The 15875-nt window shown below is 43.2% G+C and overlaps 1 protein-coding gene across 1 annotated transcript in view; it reads left to right on the plus strand.

Moving 5' to 3' along the window:
* HSD17B12 (hydroxysteroid 17-beta dehydrogenase 12) overlaps positions 1 to 15875 on the plus strand; it is a 147269-nt gene that overhangs the window by 93625 nt on the left and 37769 nt on the right. Inside the window, exon 4 of the mRNA XM_028516235.2 lies at positions 4005 to 4112. Within this exon, the coding sequence (XP_028372036.1) occupies positions 4005 to 4112 (108 nt within the window). The remainder of the gene's footprint in view (positions 1 to 4004; positions 4113 to 15875) is intronic.

Consider the following 15875-nt stretch of genomic DNA (forward strand, 5'->3'; position numbering starts at 1 on the left):
AGCCCATCTCAGAACCATCTCGACCAGAAAAATGGGAGGGGGGCATGACTGCATTTCGCCACAGCTGTACATAGTAGGACGCCAGCCCACTTAATTCCAAATACTGAATGGTGTGAATCAGTAGGAATAATCAGCAGCGTTGAGTGTCTTTGCGTAATGGTGTGTAGTATTCTAACAGGGAATTCTTTGGTTTTTTAATTTCTTTAAGAATTTATAACCACGAGATTATTACTGTGAGACGTTGAACAAATGGAGAGCCTGGAGGGAATGCTACATTTTCATTCTTCAAAATGTAATTGAAATGTTTCATGCAGCCCCAATAAAAATTGAGACTATCCAAGTATAGCTAACCAATAAAGTTTTGAAAAAGAGTAATAATAGTGGAGACTTGTATTGCCAGAAATATTAACTTATCTTAAAGCCAGAAGAGTTAAAACTGGGGCGTTATGAAAGAACAGAAGAGCAGTAAATGAGCAGACTGTGTGGGTGCCATCAGCATGTGGTGGGTACAAGCCGTCCGATGACTCTGTCCTTCCACCTTGGTCAGTCGCTGGATGCGGGTGTCCTGGCATGGGCGTGGTCCTGTTTCGGGGGACTCTGAACCCGAGGCACACCCCAAAGGCTGATGTCACTCCAGTAGCTGGAGCAACCAGCATTTTCGTAAAGGGACAAATGCGTGGCTCATTTTTTCCCATTGCAGCCTCCAAATTCACTTGTGTATGTATCTTTACCCTGCACACTTGTAGGGTATTCACTAGAACTCTCACAGCTCCTGCCCTGGGGACAGACTCGACAGAGGCTGGCATCTGCCTGGCCTTTGTGGTGGGCAAGGATCAGTGTGCGCGGAAGCACCTGTGCAGAGGCTTTGGGGAAGTTCTTCTTCCCCGGCACCGGGCTGTTCCTGAGCCGTGGACTGGTGTCTGGCAAAGAGCCTGGGTTTGGGAGGTGTGATGGTGGAAATTACGGATATGCTATATTATGGGTATACGGTACTCACTGCTGTTCCAGGTGCTTAATATATACTTGTGCTTGAAATTAGAGGATTCTTGCTCATCTGGTTGGACCACTGTTGGCAGGGGCAGGTGAGGGCTGACAGGCTGTGGGAAGGGGGAAGATGCCTAAACTTATTTCTCGGGTCCTGGGGAAGCCAGCTACCTCCCACCTGAGCCCTTTAGAACGCCCGTCATCATCCTCTTTGGATTGCTTGCGCCAGAGAGGCACCTCCTGCCCTGTTTTTATGTGCGTGCTGCTATTTCTGACTCACACAACTTGGTGGTAGCTGTAGGGGTAGTTTGTGGAGCCCTCAGAGCCCGTCCATGGGCCTGGACAGTAGAGGGCACACCATAATCCTTCTGAGGGAGTTATCCTCACTGTAAAAGGGGCATATAACAGGGACACCCCATTTGTACCTCTGAACACTGCCATCTGCATGGGACACTTTACATGGCAATGGCCCTCTTGAAACCAGGAGGGGAGCCAGCCTAAGGGAATCAAAGAGGCGGGTGGAACATTGCCCCTTGTGGCACTGTTGAACAACTGGACAAAACAGCCAAAGCCCTCGTCTTCACCAAGCTCGTTCTTGGTGGGGATCGGCGACGACAAACACATGCGTTACAGAAGTACACAGTGTGGTAGAGGGGGGTCGGCGTGGCGGGAGGAACCAAAGCAGAGAAGGGGGACATGGGTGGCGAGGGGAGCAGTGCTGGCACTCTTTAAAGGGTGGCCAGGGGAGGCCTCTCTGAGAAGGTAACGTTCGCATAAAGACCCAGCAGAGACAGGGGAGGTGCAGCCGAGCTTTCCGAGCTGAGGGAGCGGGGAGAGCAGAAGCTCTGAGTGTGTTTGGAGAACATTCTGCGTTCCAAGAACGGCTAGGGACCCTGTGCCTAGAGCTGGGGAGCCTCTGAGGGGGTGAGCAGGTGGACGTGAGCTCACAGAGATGCAGGTTGCTGCCCTGGACTCTGGCTTGGGCTGTGAGTGAGACAGAGCTGTTGGAGGGTAGTGCGGAGGGGAGGCTCGCGCTCTGATCCATGTTAAAAAAGAGAGAGCCCCCAGTGATGGTAAGAGAAAAACGGTAGCCTTAGCTGCACTAGAACATGATTCACAGTAATCCAGGTGAAGTTCAAATTTTATTTATCCTGAAAAACTTGCATGAGAAGCCAGCCATTTTGCATATTCTAGTATGAACACAAAGACAGAGCTTATTTGAGGGTTCTTTTTGAATAACGTTCCTTCCAAAGGGTCTCTGGATTTTTTTTAGCAGCATATCTATACCAGACTCTCATGTAAGTGTATTCACCAAATCCTGTGAGATTTAAAAGAATAAATTTGAATCAGGGCTTGTGAAGTGGCTTTTATTACTAGAGAGAAATTCTCCCAGATGTCAGGATATGGCGCAGCATGGCAACATTCCTTGCTTTTCTCAAAATAAAGAGATAAATTTGCCTTATTTTATTCTCGAATAAAATTTTACATTTAATAAAAGCTACTCCTCCCCACCTCTTGACTTTTTTCCCTTATGAATGTGGCTCTAACAAAGGCAGAGTTCTGTGCTTACTAGGGGTAAATCGTGTGCATCGTTGATGGTGAGACAGGTTGGAGCAGCTGTTGTGACGCGGCAGCTCTGCATCTGTCTGGCTCTCAGTTGCACAAACACGTGCACTCACTCACTTTTATTGGAAGAGGAAGTATACCTTTAACAGCCCATAAGGTATTTTCCATGTCAGTTAGTGTCCTCTCTACTTTATTCATTGATTCCCACCTACGGTCAATACTTCTCATTGAGTCTAACTAAACACCACACCTCTTATGAACCAAGTCTTTAGTGTTAAATATAAATCCTTTCAGATCAAGAGTGGAAACCTCCTTTGTGGATTAACACTGCATACTCTATGATGAGCCACCATTGACTGTGAGTAGGGAAAACTTTATTTTTGGAAGCTGGATTTTAAAATGAATTCTTTTGAATTCTCATCAAGTTCCAAGTGCAGGCATTCGTGGCCCACTGACCATCACTGAGTGAAGTGAGTGGGGTCAGGTGCAGAAAGGGGAGACTGACACTCATGGGGCCTCCCGTGTGCCCGTAGAGGACCCTTGAGCCTCACACCAGCGTGGGTAGTATCCCCTTCATTTTCATAAGGGGATGCCGAACCTCACAGGGATGGAGATGGGACGGGCTCAAATGGGATATGTGACACTCAAAGAGGGTAATGTGACTAGCTCAAATTCACTTGGCAAGTAAGTGTGGAAATGAAACTGGTACCCACGTCTGGGTGGCCTCACAGTCGGTGCCACCTTCTCAAAGGCGCTTACCAGGGCCGGCAGACGTAGACCTTATCGTGGCCTCAGATGAGTTGTGTCTCTCCGGGGTCGCATTCATCAACCTGTTATCCCCAGGAGCTCTGTTTGGACTCGAATGGACTTGTGCAAAGTAGAACCCTGAAGTCTTCCTTGTGTCACGTTGCAGCTCTATTAGTTTTGTGCGGATTTTTAAATGTGGTCACTATTAACTGTTGACCAAGCTCCTCATTTCCAATACGATCATATTGATTTTGTTTTTATTTTAATAAGATGGACTTTTGCTTTCATATTTCACACTTCAAAATATTTCACAACACAAAGGCATATATTCCTGAGATTATGAAGTATCGGATTGTCATTAAAATCACAAAACAGTGATATATAAAGAGTGTATAACATTATGCTATGAATTGTGTTTTATCATTTGTCCCTAAGGATCGAAGAGGTAGCCATTATTGATTTTCGGAAGGAGGACTGATTGAGGGACCTTCAGCCGGCTTTGTGACCACGCCAGAATGTTTAGTGCAGAACTGTTGTGTTGCTTCTCTGTCCTCTCTCAGAGGGTCTCATGAGGGCTCACAACTCTCCTGTTCTAAATTTTATATCAAATTGGGGATAAAAAGAGTTTGAAAGGATAATGCCGTCAAATGCTTCATGGCCGTCTATTAATTTCCTTCCTCTCTCCCCACTTGTGTTTTTTTCCCCAGGAGAGAAATTCAAAGTGGAAACAAGGACCATTGCCGTTGACTTTACCTCCGAAGATATTTATGATAAAATTAAAACAAGCTTGGCGGGTCTTAATATTGGCGTTTTAGGTTCGTATCTTTGCCACATTTATAGATTCTTCTTGCATTATTGTTTGGCCTTTGCTATTATGATCGTACATTTTCTTTTCAGAGGTTTGGTGTTCCGTTGGTAAAATGGCTAGTGCGATGAATATTGTCTGATTAATATAATTGATTATTAGATGATATTCATCTATTATACTTGAACCTTTGTGTTTTCCATTATATTTTAATGGCTACTCTGCTTTCGGTTGTTTTCCCTACCTGCTTTACTTCCAGTCTCTCATTCTCTGTATATATTTATAGTCGTAGCATAATAACCCTTTAAGGTAGAGGATGCTGACCCGTATTTACAGGTGAGAAATGAAGGCCTAGAAAAGGGGTTCTCGGCCTTTTGTTGCTCGTCACCCCCTCCTCCACAGGAGCCTTTTAAGACTTGTTTTTCCCCTAATCTTTTTCCATGAAATTTTAATACCACAGATACACGGTATATGTCATTTAGGTATGTATATCTGTGCCTTGTGCATTGAAAGAATAAGATCTCATACTCCCTACCCCCAAACCAATGTTTTGTCCCCTTGGGGGAGATACCACCCCAGCTGAAGGCGTGGCTTAGAGAATCTAGGGACTCGCCTAAGGTCACATGAAGACTGGACGGTACAACTGGTATTCAGCCCTCTGTTTCCTTTTTTTAATCTAAGTCTACTAACTCCCTTTTGTTACACCTCAGCTACCTTGCTCTTAATCACCAAAAACCAGTGATTTTCTCAGATATGGAGGTATTGTACCTTGTTATGAAAAAGATTCACCAGATTTTAAGGGAAGGAAAAGGGCTTTGAAAAGCTGCCCGACATCCTCTGAGACATTTCTAGGGAGAAACAGGGCGTGGGTTCAGAGAGGCTTTCCTTCGCTCACCCTCTTTATCTCACTGCCTGAACTGGTGTGAACCTGGTGATCGCCATGGTTGTCTCTGTTGCGCTGTAAACGGAGGAGAAACAAAGAGGAAAGCTTTAAAGAATGTTTTCTAACATTTCTTTATTTTAAGATCCACCCCCTTTACTCATACTATAAAAGGATACTCTTTTATATAATTTCTTGAAAAGGCAATTTAAAAAGCAAGTTAAACATGTGTAGCCCTACGTAGCACCCTTGGACCTGAGATTCACCCTGGCTTAGACATGCCATCTGTCTGCAGCTCCTGCCTGGGCCATGTCACGCATCGCCCTGCCCCACCTGCCCACACTGTGACTCTCCGACTTACAGGAGAGCCAGGAGCAAAATATGAATGAAGACGCAGGTCTAGTTTTTGCCGTGTTCTTTTAATACTTACAATATTGCCTGGAGTCTTTCACAGTTCCTCTTAGACCTTCCCTTCGGCCTGGAATACCTGCAGCGCCACTCACGTCTGTAAATTCTTGACCCTTTTAAACTTCCAAAGCAGCAGCAGCTGTAACTGGCTGGCTAGGATAGAGACGGCTGTGTCCATCCCGCCCCTCCCAAGCAGGCAGGCACGGCGGGAAGGCCAGCCTCAGCAGAGACAGGGATGCGGAGCCCTGATAACAGGAGACTTACCTTCAGCTTGTGTTTTGGAGAAGGAAACTTTCTTTCAGAAGTAGTTCAGTTAAAAAACAATTGTTTTTAGCTTTCCATATGTATTAGCTGCTTTTCACTGGGTCACTCTGAAACTCGAGATGCTTAGGAAGGATGCCCCCGAAGATGGAAACTACTGGGCATCTGGTTGCCGTAGGACTGCAGGATTGCTTCCCGACTCAGTATGCAGGAAGTGTACAGTCCGAGTTGAGGCACAATAGCCAGGTCTGTTCAGGGTGAGCGCACAGGGCACGGGGTTGCCAAGCGTGTTGCCCCCACTCCTGGAATCCTAGGGCTTGTGGCAGTACATAAACAGTGATACTTAGACACAGGGATTGATATTTTCCCAGGCCACACATGCTAATGTAACCACTGTTTTTGTAGTCCACCTCCTTAGGAAATTGCATCCTGGGAGTTAGCAGGTTATACCCCCATTCATTCATTCATTCATTCATGAGCTGAAGATACAACAATGAGCAAAAAAACACCTGATTTTATGTAGTGTAGTGTTCGAATAGGAAAGATAACATTTTAAAGTTACACCATAATTAAACAGTTCTGATTAAATATTTATTGAGATACATATGTACACACAACTTTAATTTCTAGTTGGTTACAGATTAATAATAAAAGTAATTCCAGGTAATATTGAGTATTTACTGTATTTTTCAGATCATAAGACGCACCTAGGTTTGAGAGGAGGAAAATAGGAGAAAAAATTTTTGAAGCACAAAATGTGGTAAAATATTTAATAACATAAATAACATGATATTTCACCAATGTAAATATAAACAGAACTCAGCAGCAGCATTAACAACTATTATTCCTCCCAAATGGGGGGTGGTCCATTTTATAGTCCGAAAAATACAGTACATAATCCTTTAAAATTTATAGCAGCACTGTCACATACATTATCTCATTAACTGGCTATCTGTTTAGTTTTCTTCCTACTCTGCTACACCGTCTCCTTAATTGTAAGTTTTGCATAATTATTATTGGCAGTTGTTAGCAGATACCTTATACTTATATCACATCATAATTTTAGTTTGTCAAGGTTTTTGAGGGAATTATTAAAACATCTTCATGAGCTAATTTTATCTTATTGCTAGGCCATAATTCAATCTAACTTAGAGTTCTTTCTCTAGTGTGAGGATAGTACTTGGGTGGGGAGGTTGATGTTTATATTTTCTTTTTCTTTTGGTTACCTGGGTCTGTAGCCCCTTTACCTTCCTCTTCCCTCTCCCGTCCACATCCAGGTCACACATACCCCCACCTCTGTCTGGTAAGGGGAAAATAGTCATTTTCCTACCTGTTCTGCTTAATGTCAGCCTCCACCTTATAACATTGCCTAAAATAATAAATATATGGGTTGATTTCTGGTGAGATCTAGCAATCCATATTAAGTCACAGGAAGGCATCTTTTTCCCTACCAAATATTAACAAAACTAGTTATAATAAAGAGAAAAGTAAATCACCGTGGTGCATTCCATTTGTTTAAATAGCATTAACTACCAAAGTATAGTCAGTGATTAGTAAAGAAAATTAATATTGTATGAACTACCAAGGAAAATGCTAAAGCCCTTTGTCATGAGAGAAACATTAAATTTTCAATAAGATAAGTGGAAAGAAAACAGCCATGAATTGTGTGAATTTATGCTGAAAGGTCACCACAAGTTGATCAGACTCTAAATGCCTAAGGTTGAGGAAGTTGGATTCTCAACTCTGTTATGTAAAATATGTAAGCATCTGCTGTCTTCTCTCAGGCAAATGCCAAGAAGCACGGAGTGGAGAAAGCTAAAAAATTTTAGCTCCTCAGACAAAAATGACATCAGCATTGCTTCGAATAAGCAAACAATTGCTTAACAAAGTGTGCTGACTGTAAGGCCTCCTTGACTCCTCAAGAGACTAGCTTGTGCGCTCCATGTCGGTTTGGAGGACTGTGCAGGACGCACCGCGGGACGCGGCCGAAGGGGTGGCCTTGGACGTAAGCAGGCCACAGATAGCACTTTCCAGATCCCCCCACTGTGACTCTTCAACTTTTAAAAAGTGACATTCTTTGTTCCAGGATTAAAAATAGAAGGACCCTCCTGGAGAAGTATAGTGACTTAGTTTGTGATTCACTTAAAAAAAGTCAGCCCCAGCTTTATCCACACTTTTAAAGCATCCCACCCTAGACCGAGAATTTCTGTGTCCAAGGCCGCCAAGGCCTTCTCCTGCCGTGTGGTCTTGGTTTACAAGTGGTGGAAACGAGAGAGTCAGCTGGTCCAGAAAACCTGACTTGTGGACCGTTTTGGCGCTGCTGTGCTGGCTCAGTGTGTTCAGGCCTATTTGTTACTATTAAGAAACAAAATTTAACCTAGTAAATTTGAAGCTCTGACTGGCCCCGTGAAGTGATCCAGGAATCAGGCAGCATCCCATCCAGCAACTAGAAGGGCACTCGGAGGGGTTGTACAAAATGGAAGGTTTTTGTAGGAGCCAGTGTGGGGAGAGGGAGCTAATAACAAAAGAAAAGAAACTATTGTATCTCGGTTTATATTAAGTTTTTAAAGCTTCTTAACAAAGGACCCAAGAATATTATCAGCTTCTTGAGGGAAAGGCCTGGTTAGCTTCCAAATGGCAAACTCCCAGGTAATTAATTGGGTTGGGACCCAGAGACAGCTTCCTTATGGTTCCGCCCTGGAGTGTCAAAGGGAGAAGAAACAGGTGTCGGGCTGCAGGGCTGGGCTGATTCCCCTGGGGCTCTGCAGGGCAGGGGGCGGGGGGGGGGGGGGGGGAGGTTGGGGGAAGGACACGAGCACACCAGCAAGTCACGCAGCGTCCCCAGTCCCCGTTGCTGAAGGAAGTTACCAGTAGGCGTTGCTGCTTCTTCAGGAGGCTTAGAAATGTGTAAGGCTTCAGATGATCTTCTTGCCATTCTCAGGAACTTGACTAATTAGAATTTTAGTTTTAAATTGCTTTCTTTTGAAATGTCAGTAGCTCTGAAAGAACCAATGACATCTTCATGTATATCTTATTGGGATTAAGTCCATTCCGTTTATTACCTGTCTACTCGCTGGATCCGTCAGCCTGAGGAAATGACTGTTTTAGTGAGTGAGAGACATGGAGACATCATTTTGGAATAGAAGAGCACAGGTTTACTATAGCGTTGGGTGCTGAGGGGAGGCAGAATAGGAGGGCCAAAAAAAAAAAAAAGAGAGAGCCCCAAAGATAAACTTCATACTTTTGGAAGTAATCTTCTTCTTCACCCGCTCACTTTTCTTTTCCTCCCAGTAGCCCAGGTATAAAATGGTTCAGACCCATGAGAGGGCAGAGGCTATTACTGGCCAGGTCACAGAGGAAAGGATTGTAGGAGCAGGCTGGGAGGGTAGTTTTTTGAAATGGTACAGTGTCTCCATTATACTGAGATCTGATGTTTGTGCCTTCTAAAACTTCCCTCCTGTACTGTAATGAAATTCTGCCCCTAACCACCCAGAGTTGGTGTAGACTCTCCTCCGTTCAGGGGCACAGCCCCTAATAGTACTGCTGTAACTTCAGCTGCTAACTGCAAGTTTGGGGCTCCCCAGGCCACCTGCACTTCTGACTGACTACGAAGTTGCGATTTGCTGGAAATGTTTACAGAGCTTAGAAAAACGGTTGTAGTATGAAGGGTACAAATGAAGGCCAGGCCAGTGCAGGGACACGTGGGGCGCGATCTCAGAGGGTTCGAGCACAGAGCCTCGGTGTGCCCTCCCTGCGCGTCAGCACTCATCACACGTCCCGCACACGGATGTGTTCATCCGCCAGACGCCCCGCTGAGCGTCAGTGTCTGCTTTGACTGGGGCTCCATGGTGTAGGCATGAAGTATTTCTCAAGTGATTGAACTCCATGTGCAGCCCACCCCACCCCTCTTTTCTAGAGGTTGGGCTGTCTCAGAGCCCCCACCCTCCTTACACAGGTGGTCTTTCTGGTGCTCCGCGCCCCCCCCCCCCCCCCCCCCCCCCGTTCTGAACCATCTCTTGGGTGGGATAAACTCGGGTGTGGCCCACAGGCCCACCATGAATAACAAAGACCCTCCTGTACCCTGGAAATTCCAAAGGTTTCAGCCTCCATCCAGCCTACAAATCTGGGACAAAGATTAGATGAGTTATTATACAGCACCTCAACATTCCTATTTGTGGATTGATTGATTGATTTAATCAATAGGATGCTGATTCATTCGACAAGTAAAAGGTGAAAGATTTATCCTATCTGAAGAGAAGCCAGAGTATCCATCCACAAGGATAATTACAGAGATATAGCAGGAAATAAAACTGATACTGTTCCTGCTCTCATGGAAGACAGCCATGGAACAAGTAACTGGCAGCCTGTTGCTGGTCGCGAAGGAGTGTGTGACTGGGAAAGCTGAGCGTGTTAGAGGTGTTCTCTCTGAGAAAGTGATATCAAAGTTGAGACCTGAAGGCTGAACAACCCTGGAGGAAGACCTGTGGGAAGCATTTCCAGGTAGAAAAGCAGCCTGTTCAGAAGCCCCGATGGGAGACTTGTAAACCTAGCGCAGGGATTGCCAAGGGGACGTGGCTGGAGTGTGGAGATTAAGCAGGGCGGGATCTCAAGACGCTTAGGAAACCAGGTTTATTCATGTCTGGACTTTACTGGAAGGACACTGTAGACATTGTAGACTTTTAAGCAGAAAATTGACATCAAGAATTTTAGAGAGATCATTCTGACTCCCAAGGTGAAGAGGGCAAGCATCAATAGAAAGAGACCAGTAAGTCTGTCTCAGCTACAAAACATAATACAGTGATGGGTTATATTAGGAGTACAGTAGTGGGGATGGATAGAAGTGGATTGATTAGAGGGATGTTTAGCAAACAGAAACAGGACCAGTTTCTGAATAAGGTCTTCATCAGAGGTCTTGTCTGATAGGAGTGAAGAAGAACAATAATAGTGGTTAGTTTTGAATTATTATCACCCACATTCATTAAACATTTTTAAAAATATGCCAGGCACCATTCTAATGAGCCTCATTTAATCCTCAACAATTCTAGGAGGTAACTAATTGGTATTTCCATGCCTGTTTTACAGACAGAATTTAAATGCATTGTCCAGGATGATACAGTTAGTAATTAAGTAACTTCCAGGTTCTGGCTTGAGCAAGTGGATGCTATTTCCCGGCGACAGGAAACCCTGGGTCAGGAGCAAATTCTTTAGAGAAAAATGACGGTTTCACTTTGGGATCTGTTAGCCTTGAGCGGGCCCTGAGAAATCCAAGTGGGAGACACATGTAGACACTTGGATCTCCAGTGTGCATGCCCTCCTTTGTGCTGCATGGGCAGCAGCCTGGTGGAGCCAATCGGGGCGAGCAGAAGCAGCACAGGGATTTTTTTTTAAATACTAGGAGAGTCATCAGGAACAACCAGACTAAGTATAGTTCCATTAGATGTGTTGAATGGGGTCGGATATCTAAAGGGAGAGTAAGACTTAGAATTCAAATGTATTTCCTTCTGCTAGAAACCCACTACTGGTATGAATTAGAGCAGAACCTTTAACTAAAAACTGGGTAATTAGCTGTGATTTCAGAAATGTAAGTAGGACCGTCATTCATGACGCTGATGAGTGTTTCACGTGTTGGCTAACATTGAACTACCAGCCTCATTGTCATCCTTCTTTTCTCATCCCCTCTTCTGAGTTTATGCATGGCAAATCTTACCTAGTTCTGTAACGAAGATCGCATGGCAATTTATAATTAAACAGTGGGACTGAAACATTCTGTCGTGTTGCCTCTGACTCAGTCTCAAATTTTCAATTTCTGATTAAAGGCACTGCAAATTTAAAGCCTTGTAAACTCTCTTTTATTTAGAAATTGCTACTCACAGTGTATGAAAACTGTGAAGTTTGCAAAATGTTTTACATGGTGTTCCAAATATCATCTGTCAGAGTATGAACATGTGCTAGCTACCGCAATATGTTAAATAAGGCAAAAAAAGAATTTTCTTTGCATCACTTTGCACACTGTCTGTGGCCTGGGAGATAGATCTCCTCGAGTGAAGTAAAGAGGGTGGCAAGGCAGCTGGGGTCAGTGTAATCAGTATAAACAGGTATTCTGACGAACTGTGGCCCAGAGCTCTCTTGCAGAAGGACCCTCCCACCTGGCTGCTGGCCATGCTATAGTCAAAGCAGGGACCTCGGCTGTCTTGCTGCATGCCCAGCACCTAGAGTAGTGCTGGGTACGAAACGGAGCCTGTCAGTAACACGTGCTGACGAAATGACCACGCAACAGTAACAACTCTTCCTGTCTTTATGAACACACTCATGTGTTTCTGGACCGAGTTAGAGCTTTTTGCACATTATTGTTGGCTTCTTTAATGTTTAGTCCTATGCTAGCTGTACATGGACAGTGAGGAAACTGGTTATTTGGGTAAAATCATTTCCCTCTTGTTAGGATCTGGTAGTAGTCGAGCCAGGACTGAAAGCTGGGTCTGTTGGACCCCGAGATCCGTGCCCTTTTAGTACCAAAGCTTAAGACGGGGAGGTTCCCCCTCACTTTTGGTACATGCACTGTTCCTGCATCCTGCATTTTAAAAACTTGGTTTATTTTGAAATATAATGAAGTGGAGGCATTTTTCTAACCCATTTTTATTAATGAGCGCTAATAGGTTTTCCATTTCCCTAGTCTTTAATTTGAGTGCTAGAACTGGATTAGTATATAAAACTACAAATGTGCCTGAAATGTAGACTTACCATTTTCCACTTTGATATGATGAGAAGGAAACAGAGAGAGTACTTTGCATTATTTGATCTATATTGGGAAGCCCAACCATTAGGCAGGGTATTTTTTAAATCACCTTAATTTCTTCTGTCTCTGGTTAATTTGGAAAAAGCAGCAGGTTGTAAGTGATGTGCGTGTGGATGCTCATATCTGTTATTGTGTTTGAAAATAAAAATGGATTTTTATTTTCTAGTCTTTATTGTCGCTTGCTTGTCCCTCATGCCCAACTCAGTTACCAAAAATCTAATAATTTTCTAATGACGTCATTATCTCTATAGCAGCTGGTTTTGATAAAGAATTCTAAAAGTCCAGTAGGTCAGAAGCAGTAGGAAATGAATTTAGAAGAAACAGAAATCTTGTGTATGGTTTTTTTTTTTCCTTCTGAGGTATGAGATTTGGAAGTGATTTTTAAACTGTCATAACATATCATTAGAGTATTTCTCTAACATTCAGAATCACTCTGTGGATTCCCTGAGCCTTGAAAATACCATACTCATCCGTTAGGGTTTTTGGAAGTTTGGGAGGGGGCACGGAGAGCACCGCTGAGCCCGGTGGCTGGCAGTTCTCCGTGAGCATCAGCACTATTAGGGTTGCGCCTTTGCCTGCCGCCTCCTCCCCTTTCCACTTACCTTGTCCTTGTTCTTGGTCTCTCTTCACCTCTGCTCTCTGTCGGTCTCGTCTCTTCTGTTGAGCTCTTCTCGGTCTTAGAACTCCGGTGAGAAACTGACGGGGTAGATTTTATACTGGTTCACTGCCCTGTGATGATTACTAGGGTAGTGGTCGGAGTTCTGAGATTGCACGGACAGCCTTTGTTTTCCTAAAGACATGGTGTGTTCCACCGGTCAAAGTGTTTTGTGGGTCACTGCATCAAAAATTTAAAATCTGTCTCTGGTGCCTTCATTGTAGAATTCAAAAAGAAAGAAAGAAAGAAAACCTCTCTAATGAACAGCTATGTGAGGCCAATTTAAAATGCTTCCATTTAGAAGGGGTTTCAACTATCTGAATAATGTAGGAATAACTCGTGGCACTGTTTGGTTTGGCGAGTCCTGTAACGAACCCTGTAATATATAAAGATGGCATTGCACGCACCCATTCTTAATGAGATTAAGTTATAATGGAAATATTTCCATTCTTAACTCCTACCCCAAACCTGTTTTCTTCCTTTTCCAGTTCCCTGAAAGCTTTTCTTCCTGCTCTTTGGTTATTGCTGCCACCTAATGTTTCAAAGTAAAATTGCAGTGGGTTTGCCTTCTCCAAAAGATTTGCATGCACTATTGTGCAGTTTGTGGGAAATAACTGTTTGAAAGCAACAGTTGTTTTTCCTGGGCACTCTTAAATCGTAGCCCTCTGAAGTGGTTACTTATTGTGGGGAGATTGTGGATAGTATATATTCCACTCGCAGAAAGTGCGACTAATAAAGCAGGAAGGAATTGAAGAGCCCTGATCCCTGCTATAGGACAGCGATTTTTCAAGCTTTTCCGTCTCATGGCACACATAAACTAAGTGCTAAAATTCTGTGACACATCAAAAAAAAATATTTTTTTGCCAATCTGACAGAAAATAGGGTATGGTTTTGACTCATTCACCCTGGATGGCTATTTTTGTGTTAACTGTTAGTACTTTTTTTTTTTTTTTTTTTTTGGACAATCGAAGAGAACAGAGGTCAGTGCCCCTGACTAAATAGTCAAATATTGCAAGTTTTAAAAATTCTTGTGGCGCACCAGTTGAAAATCGCTGCTATAAGCCATTTGCCAGTGTGACATTGGCGTGTATTTCCCCTCATAAAATTGGGCTCAATATTCTGAAAGATCTGTTCCAGGTTTAACATTTTTTCTCTCTGTGTGTTTGTTTGTTGTTGTTGTTGTTGTGGTTGTGGTTGTTGTTGTTGTTATGAAAGTGTAGTCCTTATACATGAACTGTTCATTTATTTGGGCAGAAGTTCTCCGTGTTGATCAGGTTTTCTTGTAGAGCTGTGTTAGATAGTGTTTCTGTATGTTCATTGTGTGAGTAGATAGCTTTGATAGCTTTCCTTTGCTCAGTTAGCAGAGACAGATCAGAAGACGTTCTGTCATTAATGCATCCTCACCCAGAATAACACTTCCTGCTTGCTTAGTTATTCTCTTATCTGTGGGCTTCCTTAGCTGGACTTTGTACGTGAAGTACATGTTGCAAAGATTGAGAAGTCAACTATACTGCTTGCAAAGTTCCCAGATTTTTTTAAAAACCCAAATCTGGGTTTTAAGAGATTTATAAGTACACTATTCAGTTTTCTTCAGTATTCTGAAATAAATCATTAATTTTTCCATGGACTAGAAAGGAATCTGAACAGAAAAAGTTTTCTAGATACGGGAAAGTGATTGGAGATGGAATTTGCTGTTTGTGATGGAAATTTTTTAAAAATCCTGGTGAATATTATAATTTGGCAAAACCTTGAAGGATTCTATTATCTTAAATTGACTTTGTAAAGAATATTGTGTTTATCCCTGGCTGGTATGGCTTAGTGGGTTGCGTGCCATCCTGCAAACCAAAGGGTTGCCAATTCGATTCCCAGTCAGGGCACATGCATGGGTTGCAGGCCAGGTCCCCAGTAGGGGGTGCGTGAGAGGCAACTACACGTTGATGCTTCTCTCCTTTTCCCTCCATCTAAAAATAAATAAATCAGATCTTTTTTTAAAAAATATTTTGTTTATGTGTAGCATTCTAACAGATATTTGGGGTGTTACTGTTTCTCTCAGTCACGCTGTAAGTAAGTTTTTCATTCTCTATAATTCTGAAGAGTTTAAACCAAAGGCAAGTGAATATAAAGCCTCCCTGTCAACTACTTTTGGCTTATTTGTTAATAGGTCTTTTATAGAATTGATTCCTAGAACACCTGATGCATAGAGAACCTATTGAGTAAAATAAAAATGGATTTGGACCTGCTGTTATTAATTATGCTTAGATACTATTTCTATTCAGATGGGCTTGCGTCCTAATTAAATACAGTTTGCTTGGCCATTGTCCTTTGCTTGCAGGTCTTCAGACAGGTTTCAGTGGTCTTGTTCAGGCCATCCTGACCGAACTGTGCAGGTAACATCGGGAGACTCACAGCCTCAAGTCACTGGCTTGCTGCTAAATATAGAACCCTTATTGAGTTCCTTTGAGCGACTAATTTTGTTAGTCTATTTGAAAGAGTTACTGTTACTACTATCAGGTTTATCTGGCACGATTCCTTAGAAGCTTTAGCAGACTGATCCTAATTTCATTATCTTTTTGCTACTGAAAACTTTCTTTTCTGATACTTCACTGTTTTATTAAATATCGCTATCAGATTTCTGTTTGTTACCCAATTGTGACTGGTATTTTTTTTCGGAACTGACCACTGGGTGAGGGCAGATGGTGGCTTTGACGTAGTGGTTAAGAGCCCAGCCTCCGAAGTCAAATTTCCTGAGTGTGAATTCCTTCTCTGTGACCTTGGG

The sequence above is a fragment of the Phyllostomus discolor genome, chromosome 6 (assembly GCF_004126475.2).
Source record: "Phyllostomus discolor isolate MPI-MPIP mPhyDis1 chromosome 6, mPhyDis1.pri.v3, whole genome shotgun sequence".
Taxonomy (NCBI): Eukaryota; Metazoa; Chordata; class Mammalia; order Chiroptera; family Phyllostomidae; genus Phyllostomus; species Phyllostomus discolor.